Genomic DNA, 17,418 nt, shown 5'->3' on the forward strand with positions numbered 1-17,418 from the left:
TATTCTCATGAGAAAATCAACGTGTGAACATCTACAGTTTACAACTTTTCTTTTTCATCGTTCCTCTTCTTCTCACAACATACTCAAATTTTTCATCACATTTTAATAGAAATATATATATAATCTATTCAAAATAGATATATAACGAGAAAGTGAATATAATCTCTTTATTAAACTAATATTTTGACAATATAACCCTCAAGTTACGACTGACTCCCTAGCAACGGAATAACAACTCCTGATGTCATCGGCAATGACGGTGGCGCATCGTATTAGTGGTGAACGATCCGCCGAGTTTTCAAGCAAGTGACAGCGATAACCGCACACTTCATGTTGTATTCCTACGAAGGTTTTGTGGGTTGCCCATCTAGAAACTGTATGTTTTTATTGTCCTAGGGCTGCTAACTCGAGTTAACCATACCTGTGCTTCGTTTAACGGACCTGGTCTGTTAAACGCCATTTAGCTTCCCTCAAGACAGCTATAGTAGGCGCTAGCTAACGGGCCTGAATGACGAAAAATTGTTTTTCTCAGTGTATAACCCAAAAATAATATATATGAAGCATGGAAGGAGATGATAATCAAATGAACATCATCTTCCTTATGATGCCAATAATAATGGTAACAGCATCATTGTTCAGTGTCATCATCATCAACATCATCGTTCTATGATGATTAACTACGTTCAGATATTTTTTCGTTTCTATAAGCAAAACTGGCGGGATCGTCGTATTCAAAACCATTCCACCATTCGAAGATATTCCATCAACAGAAAATGGCAATATTCATGGAAGTTTGGACATCATACTCACATTTCGGTGCAATAACGAAAAATTCTCTATCAGTTTTTTGTATCTCTATTGAACGCGTTTTTTCGGCCCCGCCATGAATAACCCTGTACAGGATCCCTTTGCATGGCGAGGGCGAGGGGGAGGGGGCTACATAAAGGTGGATTAATCCCGAATATTATCGATACGGATGGTGATACATGTAGACAGCAATATGTATCGATTACACATCGGAAATTCTTTTTAGTTCCACTACCCTTTTATATCCTTCACAGGAAAATCACTGGACGTCACTAACACAAGAGAAAAATTTTGTGAACTGATGGAATGCGAACAAAAATTTCCATTACAGGGGAATCAAATATTATTAAATTTTGGTTTGGATCGGGGAGAGGGGGAATATGAACTCCTGTATCTCCGATGAATGAAAGATTTTAATCAAATTTCTGTCTTTTTCGAGGGTTTTTTTTTTAATTTGACATGTGAGGAAGGTTATCGCACATGAAAAAAGTTGATAGAAAAACCTAGCGATTTCGCTGGACAATTCTGTTGCATTTCTATTGATTATTCTATTAGTTTGTGACCGATTCTATTGGAATGTTTAATAGAAAATATTCTAGAGAAAAAATCAATCGAATTCGATTTTTCTATACAACTTGTTCTATTGAGATTTTTTTAATAGAATTTGCTCGACTGAAATTTTTTAATTTTTGTCATTCTATCTTTCTTTTCATCACGAAAATCAAACAAAAAAAATTGGAAAATTCGAGACGAGAAAATTCTATAGAAAATATCTCAATAGAATAAGTATTATAGAACAATCGAATTCTATTGACTTTTCCTACAGACTATTTTGTATTGAACATTTCAATAGAATCGGCAAAAAACGAATAGAAAGTTCAATAGAAATCCAATAGAATTATCTAGCAAATTCGCTAGGTTTTTCTATTAAATTTTTTCGTGCATGACTTGACGAGTTCGTTTGTATGCAGGGAACCTTGACGGAAATACCTGATTAATTTTGAAGCTCATGTGGTATTTAGAAGAGAATTTCTCCATTCAAATTTCGGCCAAGAGAATTGCATTATGAGATAAAATCCATCTGTCAGTTCCAATGAGCGACTGACTCGATCAGGAAATCTTTTGTTTTCCATATACATATAAACATGAAAAATTATCAGTTGAATACAGTGTTGAATATATAAAATATAAGTCGAATAGTGCAATTCTGTCGGTTGAAATTTGAAGGGGAAAAATTCTATATCTAAATATGTCAATAGAATTCGATTTTTCTATACAATTTATTCTATAGAGATATTTTTTATAGCATGTCCTCGGCTCAAATCCACGTTCCAAGTTTATTTCATTCTATTTTTCTTTTCTCTTCATCGAGAAAATCAAACAAAAAAACTTGCAAAATTTGAGCCGCATAGGAATCTAATAGAAAAGTCTAGCGAATTTGCTACATTTTCCTATTAATTTTTCTCATCCGTGATGCCATCGGCATTATCTACGCTAGGCTTATCGAAGCTCTGAAAGAATAGGTCAATTAAAAAATTTTTTAAAAAATGCATTATTTTTCTTTTTCAGTCTTACCAGAAAAACCAGTAATACTAGATCGCTGGGGTCAGGCGTTAAATCGAACTGCTGGTCCAGACGAGGAGGGAGCGGATCTCATCTTAACATGCAGAGTAACTGGAGGTAAGTTCTCACTCCATTAATCTTCTCGCCAAAAACGGAAAATTTGAAATTTAAAATAAAATAAGAGCACGAAGTTACATCGATTCCCCTCGACTTTAACCAGTTTCCGTCGCAATTCAGTGTTCAAAGAGCAGGTAAAACTCAACCCCACCACTATCTACGATGAAGAAGAGTGGCAGGACCGTTCGGTTATTAGATCAGCCAACTTTTTATCGACTCTGGTGGTAGTGATGGCGGTGGTGTAGCTAAGTGAAAAGTTTCAGGTTTCGTAGAAGCAGAATGAGTGAACATACACATAGGTATTGAGAATAATACAGCGGAAAGAGTCTGAGGGCGATGGAAAAGGGGAGAAAAAGAAAAATATTTCTCTGATGTGAATCCAAACTCGGAGAGACAGAAAGTACATGGCGTTGGTGTTTACTCTACCAACTGGATCTAAATTTCTGTTTATAAGTGTCACAACTCCTCGGAAGAGAGATTCAACTCTACTTGAACTTCAACTCTTCAGTGATTTTAATATTCTGGTGATCCGATAATTTTCGTGAGTGCACCTCAACTATTTATTCCATTGGATATCGGACGGATGAAGTGGACGGAGGATTAAATGAATATAATGTTTTGGTAGTCATCGTCATTATCAGCAGGAAGTGATGTTAGCATCGTCTGCTCTTTCATCTTCGAAAGATCATGGAAAAGACGATAATCGGTGGAAATTATGCTATCAACATCATTATCATCATCGTCATTATTTGAAAAACCCCATTATGTAGAAAACATGATGCTAATTTGCTCATCATTAGAAAATGATCTGGTTGTTATCGCCGGCTCCCTCTACATCTTCAGAGCATGCAAATGATATGTTTTTATCGTCATCATCATGATAGTCGTGATGGTGATGGCTTCATTTCCTCTTCATCTGTTGGAGATCATCGAGAATATTATGATCATGTCATCACTATTACCGTCTTTTTCATCACCATCATCATCATCATTATCATCATCATTAGGAATATCATGATAATAATGAGTATAATCTTCATCAAGACAATGATAATCATCATAATGGTGATTATGACAATGATCATGATGATGATCTTTGTGATGATAATTTCCGTTCCATCTCCTTCACATATTGGACAAATTATCATTATATTATCATCATTATCGTCTTCTTCATCATTATTCGAAAAACCTTATTGGAGTGGCAGCATCGTGTTAATTTGCTCATTCTCATCATTAGAAAATAATGAGATCGTCATCTCCGTCCACATGTTCATTTGAGATCATGCAAAAGTTCATCACGTTTTCATAATCATTATTGTGAACAATATAATAATAATAAGTGTGATCTTCAGAACAATGATGATAATCATCGTGACTGTAATGTCGTAATTTTCTTTCTATCTTCTTCAAATAAGGGAAGAGGTTATGATCGTGTGATCATTACTTATCGTATTATCGTCTTATCCATCAGCATTATCATCTTCATCATCATTATCATGAATAACATTATCATAATGGGTATAATCTTTACTGGAAGAATGATGATTATGATGATGATGACGTAATTTCCCCTCCATCTACTTAAAATCATAGAAAAAATTTATGATTATGTTATCGTCATTATCGTCTTCTTCATCATCATCAACATCATTATCGTCATTATCATCATTGTAGTGAAGATAATGATCATGTCATCGTTACCATCTTCATTCAAGGATAATTGAACCACTCCAACGATTTTTTCCTCTTCCTCTCCCTTTTCCCTTCTTCATTGTCATGAAATATTTTTGTTTAACCTACCACCTTTGCCTTAATTCTTAAGCTCGTCCTGCCGTTTGCGTTCGGAGTTACGTAGCTCTCTGCCTTAACTTCTCTCCTCTACAACTCCCTCCTCCATATTACCGGGTCTGCTCCCAAAACGCGTTGACTTTAACTGCCAGATGGAAACTCCTTCTCGAGGGCTTGGCAGACTCAGAGGCTCAAAGCTTGGCACTGGTGTTACGCTTACAACCACACTCTGGTCGTCCGGAGTAGTAGATTTTAATCCTGGTATACTGGACAATATCTCCGGGGATTAACGAATCGAGGCTACGGACGTTTCCTCACTTTAAGAGTGGGATTGACCTCGATAATCCGCATCGATCGTTGAGGCATTGGATTCCGTGAATAATTAAATCTTAAAAGTTTTTCCTCGTTAATTGGATATTTCTAACCTCACGCAGTGTCTTCTCGTAGAGAACGTGAAACTGTACCAATAACGAACGATTTCAGGATAAAATTTGGGAAAAGGGTGACGATGCGTACGAACCCAGGCGAAAACGGATGACTGTTTTCAAAGTTGAATATTTCCGAAACTATTGCAGATAATGCAGTCGGACCAACACAACACGGATGAGAAAATTTAAGGACGTTTAACCTACCAAGTGGACAACTCAGTTGAAAAGAAAATTAAAATTGGCTAAATAAATCATTCATGTTACAAATCATTTATCTCATCAAATTGGAAGTGTTATGGCGTACTTTTTCGGTCGCAAAAACAATAATTGGAGAGAATGTTCAGAAATAATGGAGGACTTGTGACTGCAGTGGTAAAGTCGAATTTTGACTAGTAGTGGCTAGTAGTGGGGTTGTAACAGTGGGATGAATTATCGTCACTGAATTATCGTCACCGACTTTACCGACCTCGATCAGCTGTTGTGCGGTGTTGTCGCGTTGCTCGACTCGTAATGGCGGTTAAAATTTTTTTAGAGGAATTCGAAAATCAATCGAAGATATCACGCCTATTTGACCCGGTCCCCTACTTGTTCTCGCCAGCGATAGATTCTCCATAGTCTAAAGTAAATGGCTTGTGGTTTTTTTTCAATATCTTTAGTGTCTAACCCATGCAACTTCTGGATAAAAGTTCACGCGGTCACTTCTTCCCTAAGCGTAATGTTACAAGAAGTGATTTTCGGATATTAATTTCTCACTAGGCTGCCCCGTGTGGCTCAAATATGAACCTGGCATATGAGACAATATCAAAATTATGATGTTCAATATGGATTTTAGCTAAACATCCTTAATAGAAAAACCTAGCGAATTTGCTGGACAATTCTATTGGATTTCTATTGAACTTTCTATTAGTTTTTGGCCACTTCCATTGAAATGTTCAATAGAAAATATTCTACAGAAAAAGTTGAAAGAATTCGATTTTTCAATACAACTTATTTTATTGAGATATTTGCTATAGAATGTCCTCGGCCTCAATTTTCCAAGTTTTTTTTATTTCATTTTTCTTTTTTTTTCATCAAGAAAATTGAACAAACAACTTGGAAAGTGAAGTTCTCATGACTTTATTGTGGCATTAAAATCATATTATAATTCAGTAGGGAAGTGGTAAACCGGTTTAAGTCGACGTATCTCCCAGTTGAGTTTTTGAGGAATATTTCCGAATCTAAGGGAGATAGCCAAATTTTCGTAATTATATTTGTTGCAGCGCTCAATCGGCTCTACAAAAAAGGTCCTGACGAAAATTTTGCTATCTCCCTTAGATTCCGAGATATCCATTGACTGGTCAACAGTCAAAATTGATTTGTACTGTTTTACTCCTTCGCTACTGAATTTTTCAATCATGTACTAATTATATAAATGACATTTTGGAATCAATTTCTTACACGCAACTCACGATTGCTTGCAGGAACTCCACCTCCCAGAGTCAGATGGACGGTCTACAACACTAGGATCGATGTGTACGTCAAGAGTTCTGCAGATGTCATTGAGAATAAGTAATATCAATAATTCGTGAATTCATTGAGGAATATCGATGCAGTTCTGAACGAATGATTCATTTCTTATTCAGGTTGACGATGAGATCTCTGAGGAGAGCTGACCTGGGTATGAATTTCACGTGTGAGGCCATGAATACTGATCTAGTCGAGCCAACGAGAAAGACTGTAACACTCGATCTTATCCGTAAGTTATTTAATGATTCAAATTGAAATAAGAGGGATAAGTCACAAAAAGCGTCTTATACCTTCATGTCTTAATGGGGTTAATGTGTTGACGTAGTTAAAAACATTTTAAGCATCTGCGGGACAAATGAACAATGAACAATTAATGTTTTTACACTAATTATTAAGGCGATGTAAGGTAACGTTGGTGGCCAATGTTGGCACAATATTCAATGCAATGAATCATTGAATTCAATTTAAAATACATCGTCACAGAATTTCCATTCAAAAGCAAATTGTTAATTTATTATAAAAAATATATTAGCAATATTGTGATGAAAGCAATTTCGCCCTCATTTTTCTAGGTATTGAAGACATTAGTTTTCAACCTGATGCTGACTCAAACAGCATTTTATCTACACGGAAAGAAAAATTTAATAAAAATTACGGGAAAAAAAACGTAAAAATTACGTTATTCAAAACATAATCCGCAAGCGAAGTAAAATTCAATAAAAAGTGTGGGTCGGAACTGAAATTGTATAAATCATCAGGTAAATTCTACGATTTGTTGCGTATTAACCATCCGTCTGATGACTCACCGCTGTGAGGACAACAAGTCGTTTCGAAATTTTTCCCCAACGATTGAGAAATTTTACGGAAGGGAACGTAGAAATAACTCACCAGCTTCATAAAAATTGTTAAACATTCTAGAATTTTTGGTTTTAGAGGCATAATAAGTCAGGAAGTTTCTGTAAGATTTTACTTCTTCGGGAAAAATTACGTGAGAGTTTTGTACATTGTTCGGTGATGAACCTGAAAATTCACTGAACGTTTCGGATTTCTTCTCTTTCATTCCTATAAAAACCGCCGGAAAACGATTCCCCATCGCCGATTACGTGAATTGTTCCATAATTTTTACTGAATATTTCTCTCCGTGAAGTGAATGTTGAACATTCAGAGGAATTTTGTCACAAAATTAATGTATACATTAGCATTAACAAATCAAGCACTTTATGTTCTTATCTCCCTCGAAGTACAACCCCTCGCTGAAGGGAAGAAACTAGGCGAAAGGCCTTGTTCTTATCGGTAACAAAGCGACTGTCCTTTTACCCAGCCTCTCCACTCGAAAACTTGAGTCTCAGAGATAAACAAGGTAACATTAAATACTCCCATATCTCCATCTCCAAACTCTTCACCTTTAAACTTTGGAGAGGAGAGAACAAAACGAAAATTGACGAATGAAAAATCAATCCCATGAATCAGGTGCTAACACGAGAATCGAAGTGTCCAACTGCAGACCTGTCGCGCATAAATTCTCTCATTAATTAGCAGCCATTGCATGTTAACTGCATTTAAATCAATCAAATGTCATCTGCCATTTCAACTTTATGCCGGATGAGTCCATGAGAGCGTTGAAAAATAATTGACTTGAATTGTCATTGCATGAATAGATTTATTATTTATTCATGCAGTAGAAAAATCTATTGCATGAATAGATTTTTTTCGATGATCGAAGGAAATCTTTTTTTTGCGCACGGGAGTGAACAATTTGGCACGAAAATTGTTGGTGGATAATTTGGTAATATTATAGTTTATGATCTCTTAATATTAGAAAAATCCAAATTGTCTTCTGGTGATAAAAATTTGGTACTTGAAACGAAGACTCCGAAATTAAGGGTCACAAGGGTCATGAGGGTCAGAATAAGAGTTATGAGGGTCAGAATAAAGGTTACGAGGGTCAAAGTAAGGGTCATGTGGGTTATAATAAGGGCCACAAGGGTCAGAATAAGTGTCACGAGGCTCAGAATAAGGGTTACGAGGATCAAAATAAGGGTCCAAATAAAGGTCAGATTAAGGGTTATGTATGTCAGATTAAGGGTTGCAAGATGAAGGGTCACAAGGGTCAGATTAAGGGCCCAAATAAGGTTAACAAGGTCCAGGTTAAGGGTTGCAAGATTGAAGGTCACAAGGGTCAGATTAAGGGTCTAAATAAGCGTCACAACGATCATATTAAAGGTCACAACGGTCAGAGTAAGGGTCGAAATAAGGGTCCTGGCGGTAAAAAAATAAGGGTCAGAAACTAAGGGTGATCAGGGTCAAAATAAGGTTCACGAGGGCTATAAGGAAGATCAGATTAAGAATCCAAATGAGGGTGACAAGGGTCAGATTAAGGATCACAAAGGTCAGCGTAAGGGTCCAAATAAGGGTCTCAATATCTCTCTATATTGTAAAAATCCAAATCGAGGTTTGGTGATGAAAATTTGGTGCTCGAATTTAAGACTCCAAAATCAAGGGTCAATAATGAAGGGTCACAATAAGGTTCACCAGGAGTATAATGACCGTGATAAGGGTCAGGAATAAGAATCATGGGGGTCATACAGTGAGAGAAAAATTTCCTAATACGTAAACCATATTTACTTGAGAGAAATAATTTATTTTCAACGGTTTAAATTCTCAGAATATTTACTGTTCACGGAACTCGAATGAATTCTCATTTATCTCTATCGTTGCTCATTATATCATGAATATATTGTACATCAAAATATTGGAACTGCATAACAAAAAAATAATGAAAACAATAAATACTTGTAGATTGACGATTCTTCTACGTAATTTGAGTGAGTTCATTTGCGACAAAATCATACTTAAGTACAAGAATATTTTAAAGCATTAGACCTTTCTCGGGCCACGTGAGTTCAGATGTCTGGAAGAATTAAACAATTGAAGAAAAATTACTTGTCTCAAGAAAATAAGTTTTGGATATTAGAACTTTTTTCTCTCAGTGTATGGGGTTCGGCGAGCGCAGCGCGCAGGGGGCGTAGTCCCCTAATTTGTATATAGCAGGGGAGCATGGGGCAAAATGAAACACGGGGCAAAATGAAACAGTGGAAAAATCTCGTCATCTAAAGGAGATAGGACATTTTTGAAGAGGACCTTTTTTGTAGCTTGTAAAATTCTCTACAAAAAAGGTTTTCATGAAAATCGTTCTATCTCCCTTAGATCACAAGATTTTCTTGCTGTTTCATTTTGCCCCGTGTTTCATTTTGCCCCACCGTCCCCTATATGATATATTTTGTTATACTTTAATTTTTTCAACTGTAAAAAAGTTTATATAGTTCTGACAACAAAAAACACCGAGTTTTCCAAGCAAACAAAAAAAACCATTCCATTTATTTTTTAAATATCTCCAAAACCAACAGGTTTATTGAAAAATGCCAAAAGACTTGTTTGTATCCATGAAACCCCCAATAAAGCTCTTTTGACAGATTTCCCAATTTTCCCTTCCTTTCTCACCGTCCTTCCCGAATATTTGCACAATAATCCAAATCCATCCCACTCCACTTTTTTCCTATTCCAAACTCAAAAAAAAAGAACCCTCGACCACATTTTATTCGCTCCAAATCAATTATATTTCTGCCTGCATTCACTCCTGTCCCCTCAAACCAAACTACCCATACCAGAATAAAAAAATCCTAGATAGGAATAAATTGGCGCAAGGCGTGTGAATGAGAAAAATGTGAAAAATTGCAGTTTTATCGAGGAGAGTCTATGTCCCGTTATAACCGTGAATATATACGTTATCCTCTGCGGTGTGCGCGTATAAGCAACCGCACTCGTAGTTTTCATATTTCACGCCCCAATGGATCGTATCTGGGAATGCTGCTGGCCAATTGGAAAGCCGGATTTATCGCGCTAACGGCCCCCCTTCCCCTCACCGCCACGTCAACGCTATCGTCGCAATATCTATCCAAATTGAAAACAATATCGACGGTATCATCCCTTTTCACTTTCAATCCCTTTACCCCATGCTCACCTCACACCGCTGGTCTTTTTTTATTTTCTCCTATCGGTGGTTTGTTCGCCTATTGTCACAGCTGCAGATATATATTCCGAGCAAACACTCGGTGGGAAAATTTTTATCAGCGGTAATGAAGCCCGACCCCCTTTTTTTGGCTTCATGAATAATTAAAGTCTTTATGAACATTTTTGCATTACGGTAATTGCGCTATTTATTATTATTTTTATTTTTCTACGCTGTGAGAATGAAAAAGGGGCGCTCTTGAATTGGAGATCGTGGATGACTTGTGATTTTAATGGGCTGGCAAGACTTTTATTTTCGAGTTACGGCGATATTTTTATTACAAAAAATGTTATGAAATTTTCTATACTTTTTTTCTATACTATACTATATTGATGGATTCGATTTTCAGGTATGGAAGTCTTATCAATTGGTTTTGATTCGATGGAGTAGAGGTAATGGATCATTGAATAACTGAATTATTCCCTTCACATCCACAAAACTTTGTGTTATTGTTAGGTCATGATCTCGCAGTAAATACACGGAGAGAAATTCTTTGGAAAAATTCGAATTCGAATGCTGGAAAAAATCACAATGGACCGTCTGAAAAATTCTAGTGCTGTTAAGATAAAATTCCCAGGGCTTTCTGATAAAATTTCTGGGATTTCAGTGAAAAATTCAGTTAAGGATATCCAAGTACTTTGGCCATTTTTTCACCAAAGAAATGCTCTTGTAGTTTTGTAGTCGAATATCAGAGCTTTCGTTCGATTTCTATTTAACTCCAACTTTCCGGACATTTTGCAATGATTCTATTATTTAATCTTTGCAGTTCTAAATTTGAATCTCGATATTGAACCGTTAGAAAACATTTTCAAAATGTGAAAAAAAAATAGGAAGTTTACTTTCGGATGAAAATTAATGAAATAATTTAAAGAGCGCAATTTTTGCCAATTACGAGCATTTTTTGTGAATAATTTATGAATAATCAATTTTCCACCATAAAAATTTTTATCAGCGGTAATGAAGCCCGACCCCCTTTTTTTGGCTTCATGAATAATTAAAGTCTTTATGAACATTTTTGCATTACGGTAATTGCGCTATTTATTATTATTTTTATTTTTCTACGCTGTGAGAAAAAGGGGCGCTCTTGAATTGGAGATCGTGGATGACTTGTGATTTTAATGGGCTGGCAAGACTTTTATTTTCGAGTTACGGCGATATTTTTATTGTAAAAAATGTTATGAAATTTTCTATGTCTGGAGGTTAGTATTGAAGGGAGGGGAAGTAGATGTAAAAACCATTTTTTCCACGCACGAAAGAATTTCGTGGAAAAACTCAGTGAATTCGGTAGAAAATTCTATCGGATTTCTACTGAACTTCCGTTGAAAATTCTGTTAGTTTCAGGTTATCAAGTGTCCATTTTACACCCAGAGCAATGCTCTGAAAATAACTGGTTCACCTTTTGAATCATGAATATATATCTGTGCTGTTGATAGAATGACCTGAGATGTGAGTTTTGCTGTTTAAAAGATCTTCGATCAGTGCACCAATTTTCTTGTCATTTCTTATGATTCTAGTGAAACCTTTGACAGTGAACATCAGGAGACCTGGCAGCATCGCCGACGAAGGGAAGAACGACTCATTACAGGCGAAACGTCGTTACGACCTCGAGTGTGAGACAACAGGATCAAATCCTCCAGCGATAATCACTTGGTACAAAGGAAAACGGCCTCTTAAGCACGTGAGGGTGAGTACCAAAATTCCTCCGAATTATTCAGGAGCTTCTTGGAGGATTTATTCACATTAACATAGCGTAATCAACCTCCTCCATTAATTCACTCGTAGAGTTGGATTAAAAACATTAATTATTGAGCAAATAATCCTGGATGTTCCGGTGTTTCTCATCGCTTTGAAATTACTATTTGGTATTTTCTCGAGGAAATTGGGGGAGGATAATAATCCCTGGGAACAAAGCATTAGTTTAGTGAATAAGTCAATAATTCTCTCTGTTTAGGGATATCCAAGTAGTTTGGCTATTTTTTATTCAATGAAATGTTTTTCTCCTTTTCTACTGTAGAAAATAATTACTTCTTCTTGCGGATAAATTATTGTTTTGTTTATTCTCAATCAACAAACATTAGTCTTCGACAAAAAAATGAAAAATTTTATTAGCTTGGTTAGAAACATCGATGTTTGGAAAAAAGAATCGAAAGTCGATTCTTTTCGGCCGTTCAAAACATCGAATGAAAAATATCGATATTTGGGCATGAAAAATCGATGTTTTCGATTAATCGACAAACATCGTCCATCCCTAAATCCAATAATTTCGAACACAAACATGGTCGAAATAGATAGAAAATTTGTAATTGAAATATCGTTTTTTTTGTTCAGCTATTGGTTTTCTGTGAAAGAACAATAGATTCCCCTACGTTTAAAAATACCCTGGCGGATCTGTCGAATGTAGAATCGAGTTGATCAGTATATCGATTCGTATGCGAGTGTAGTTCGATTCAGATCTCAGATTATTGATGGAATCGAAGATGAATCGACTTCATAGGAAGTCGATAGCTAGTGAATTTCGAATTACAAAAATTTATTACACCAAAACTTGAACGACTCATGGGGTGGTCGCTTATTAAAGACTCCTTACGGTCGGATCAGGATCGACTTGAAGAAAGTCGATTGTGACTCGATTGCCAGCATATTATTCACATCAATCGACCCACAATCGACCAGTTGTTGAGTCGTTTCATATAAGTGAATAATATGAAGTCAATCGAGTAATAATCGACTCAAGGATCAGTCGATTCGCCCACTGGAATTATGAAAACTATTATGAACCGACTAAACAACTAGTTGATTGTGTGTCGATTGACTTGAATAATGAGGACAATCGATTTACAATCGACTCAAGGAGCAGTCGATTCTCCCACTGAAATTATGAAAGCTATTATGAAACGACTAAACAACTGGTCGATTGTGGGTCGATTGACTTGAATAATGAGGACAATCGAGTCACAATCGACTTTATTCAAGTCGATCCTGATCCGACCGCAAGGAGTCCTTTATAATCGACCACCCCCTGAGTCGTTCAAGTTTTGGTGCAATAAATTTGTGTTATTCGTAATTCACTAGCTATCGACTTCCCATGAAGTCGATTCATGTTCAATTCCATCAATAATCTGAGATCTGAATCGAACTACACTCGCATACGAATCGATATACTGATCAACTCGATTCTACAATCGACAGTCGATCGAATCTCAATCGAGGGATCCGCCAGGGTACCGCAAGTTTCTCTTTGAATTGCTATATCGAGGCAAATTCATGATCGACTTCATAATTATTCATCATAATTCATTGAATCACTTGTACTAATGATGAGAGATACTTGTGTAGAAGGCCCGAGGGAATATTATTGGAATGATGATAACTAAATTGGAAGTGTGACCATTACGATTCACATGTGACTAGGCTAATGATCCACGTGTGTTTGCCAATGGGAGTACTTGTCAGAATCCGGTATTTTCCGAATGGATAATTACGTAATCATGAAATCCAGAGGGAAATTGATGGATTCGATTTTCAGGTATGGAAGTCTTATCAATTGGTTTTGATTCGATGGAGTAGAGGTAATGGATCATTGAATAACTGAATTATTCCCTTCACATCCACAAAACTTTGTGTTATTGTTAGGTCATGATCTCGCAGTAAATACACGCAGAGAAATTCTTTGGAAAAATTCGAATTCGAATGCTGGAAAAAATCACAATGGACCGTCTGAAAAATTCTAGTGCTGTTAAGATAACATTCCCAGGGCTTTCTGATAAAATTTCTGGGATTTCAGTGAAAAATTCAGTTAAGGATATCCAAGTACTTTGGCCATTTTTTCACCAAAGAAATGCTCTTGTAGTTTTGTAGTCGAATATCAGAGCTTTCGTTCGATTTCTATTTAACTCCAACTTTCCGGACATTTTGCAATGATTCAATTATTTAATCTTTGCAGTTCTAAATTTGAATCTCGATATTGAACCGTTAGAAAACATTTTCAAAATGTGAAAAAAAAATAGGAAGTTTACTTTCGGATGAAAATTAATGAAATAATTTAAAGAGCGCAATTTTTGCCAATTACGAGCATTTTTTGTGAATAATTTATGAATAATCAATTTTCCACCATAAAAATTATTTGCTTGGAATCGTAACAAATTTATTCATATTTATAATTTTACCAGATGATTTCATTCCTAAAAAATGCAATTTCCGAAAGTTTGAAGAATTTCAATTATTTATTTATAAACAACAAATGTTTAAAAGAATAATACTTCTGTGCAAAATGTAAAATGTACTTAGATATTCTCAATGACAGGGTATGATTCATACACATAAGAATTGCACACATTTAGGTTTTTGCACAAATGTAAAAATCGAATAAAACGTGAACATTAGATTCTTTAATGTACACATCAAATTCAGTCACAAAATATTGAAATCTCGAGTGTTCCCAAATTATATCAGTATACCAACTCAATTAATTGTATCATTTCGAACAGAATTCAATCACTAATATTTCCTTTCTCAATAATCCTCACAACTATTAAAATTTCACAATTTGAAATCCATACTATTTTCTAATCCAAAATTCGCACTTTAATTATTTTCTCTTGAAGAGAGAAAAAAAGGATAGGACTACATGTCTTTCCCTTCCTGAACAGTTTAAACTAGTATAAACACATTTAATTTTAAAGATTAAAATCTGAAACAAAGGGTCACATGAAAGTTAATATGAATATAGAAATTCTGATTGCGTTTCTGTTCAATTGACAACCTAGTATCATTGATAAAAGTTATTCCCTCGAAAAATTGGTCCCCATTTTCTTCCCAAAACTTTTGTCCAAGAGCATTTTCCAATGGAAGCCATATTATCAGAATTAATTATTTTAGAGATGGATCGTTACGCAATTATGGAAATGAAGGGGAAACTAATGGACTCAGTTTTTAGGTTCGCAGCTTTTATCAATTAACTTTAATGGAGGGTAGGTGACGGTACTACGGAATGAGTACATTATCTCATTCGTATCCATGAAATTTTGATAATTCTGAAGATATTTCTATCACTACTGCACGTATTTGTAGAAAACCATTTGAACTGTACTCATGCTGTTTCTCGGGGAGAAGAGAATCTACTTTACGTTTAATAGCTTTCGACCCATTTTATGATACTCATCATCGAGACTATATTTACCCGCATTTAAGGTATATCCCTGGAAAACACGTTTTTCTCAAGTTTTCCCCATGTTTTTCATAGATAATGCTTATAATATTCCCCAGCTATTGAAAAAAATTCTAACTAGTTGTACTCCGCAATTTAGGAGATAATAAATAATGAATTATGGGCTTCTACGGGCGAGGGATAAACCAAACGGGAGTTATGGATCCCCTGAACTCCATTTTTCCATTTTATGAGAAAACGAATCTTACGATGTTCTTAAAAAACTAATCCGTGATAGACTGAGGAATTCTGAATACGGTGCATTTTTTATAAAATTTTGAATTAGATAGTGTTTGCGATATCCTTCTACACGGAGAAAAAAATTCCAGAATTTTTCAGGCGAAATTCAGGCAAAAATTACCGTGCCGTCTGGTAAAGTGGGTTCAATTGTCTAGCACCAGAAAAATTCCGGTGCTGCATAGTAAAAATTCCGGTAACGCACAATAAAAGCTTGATCCCTGACTGTTTTCTATTACATGATAAATTTCATTCAATAGTTAAAAATGAGTAAACATTGTCATTCAGCATATCATCCTATTAATTTTATTTTAACCTCTCCTCCATATCCTCTCTCCCATATTAAAAGCGGAATGCGCGGCAAACGTATGTGGAACGTTTGACAGGCCAATGTATATCTACAGCGTTATACACCTCATGAAGCGAAAATAAAGGGCACTTATTTTATTTCTTAACCGTTTTATCACAACACTAATTAATATTTCACTGAATTGATATTATGAAAAACATTAACCTGGGGTTTCAGTAAGGAGATATGTGAGAGAGGAGGCTAGAGGAGGCGACGGAATAAATCATCTGGTCACGTTGAGTCGATGTTCGTGGTTGCGGAGGGGGGACGAAGAGTACCGAAATCTTACGAATGCGCGATCGGGTCCTAGGATTCTGGTAGAGCACCGGAAAAATTTGCCAGTCAGTGTCATAATTTTTCTCGTATTTCTCGTAAAAATTCACTGTCGCTTCGATTTTACCGTGCTGCACAAGAATTTTTCCCCACATTTATCCGAAAAATGACTCGTGCAACAGTACTTTTTCCTACTCTTTGCGGTACATTTGGCCTGGAAAGACCATCTGAACCAACTTTACTGTGCGGGCACGGTAATTTTTCTCGTAAATTTCTCTCCGTGTATATTATAAAAATCCAAATCGACTTCTGGTGATGAAAATTTGGTACTCGAAATTAAGACTCAAAAATTAAGGGTCACAAGGATGAAAATAAGGGTTGTGAGGGGCAGAATAAAGATCATCAGGGTCAGAATAAGGGTCACGCGGGTCAGATTAAGGGTTATGTCGGTCAGAAATTAAGGGTCACAAGGGTCAACATAAGGGCGACTTCTGATGATCACAATTTGGTACTCAAAATTAAGACTCCAAAATGAAAGATCACAATGGTCAAAATAAGGGTCACGCGGGTCAAATTAAGGGTTACAAGCATCAGATTAAGAGTCATATGGGTCAAATGAAGGGTCCAAATGAGGATAAGAAGAGTTAAATTAAGGTTCTGAATAAGGGTCACAAGAATCGATTAAGGGTCCAAATAAGGGTCAGGGGGATCCAAAACTAAGGGTCATAAGGGTAAACATAAGGGCCTCTATCTCTCCATATTATAAAATCCAAATCGACTTCTGGTGATGACAATTTGGTACTCCAAATTAAGACTCCAAAATGAAAGATCACAAGGGTCAAAATAAGGGTCACGCGGGTTAAATTAAGGGTCAGATTAAGAGTCAAAGGTTAGATTAAGCGTCCAAGTGAGGGTAACAAGGGTTAGATTAAGGGTCTAAATGAGGGTCACACGGATCAGATTGAGGGTCTAAATAAGGGTCAGGGGGATCCAAAACTAAGGGTCATAAGGGTAAACATAAGGGCCTCTATCTCTCCATATTATAAAATCCAAATCGACTTCTGGTGATGAC

The 17,418-nt window shown here is 36.0% G+C and overlaps 1 protein-coding gene across 1 annotated transcript in view; it reads left to right on the forward strand.

The window, feature by feature from the left end:
- LOC107035956 (hemicentin-1) overlaps window positions 1-17,418 on the forward strand; it is a 222,807-nt gene that overhangs the window by 127,066 nt on the left and 78,323 nt on the right. Inside the window, exons 4-7 of the mRNA XM_015253624.2 lie at window positions 2,377-2,487; window positions 6,167-6,254; window positions 6,329-6,441; window positions 11,796-11,965. Of these exons, the coding sequence (XP_015109110.2) occupies window positions 2,377-2,487; window positions 6,167-6,254; window positions 6,329-6,441; window positions 11,796-11,965 (482 nt within the window). The remainder of the gene's footprint in view (window positions 1-2,376; window positions 2,488-6,166; window positions 6,255-6,328; window positions 6,442-11,795; window positions 11,966-17,418) is intronic.

The sequence above is a fragment of the Diachasma alloeum genome, unplaced genomic scaffold (assembly GCF_001412515.2).
Source record: "Diachasma alloeum isolate Michigan unplaced genomic scaffold, Dall2.0 Dall_scaffold_00203, whole genome shotgun sequence".
Taxonomy (NCBI): domain Eukaryota; kingdom Metazoa; phylum Arthropoda; class Insecta; order Hymenoptera; family Braconidae; genus Diachasma; species Diachasma alloeum.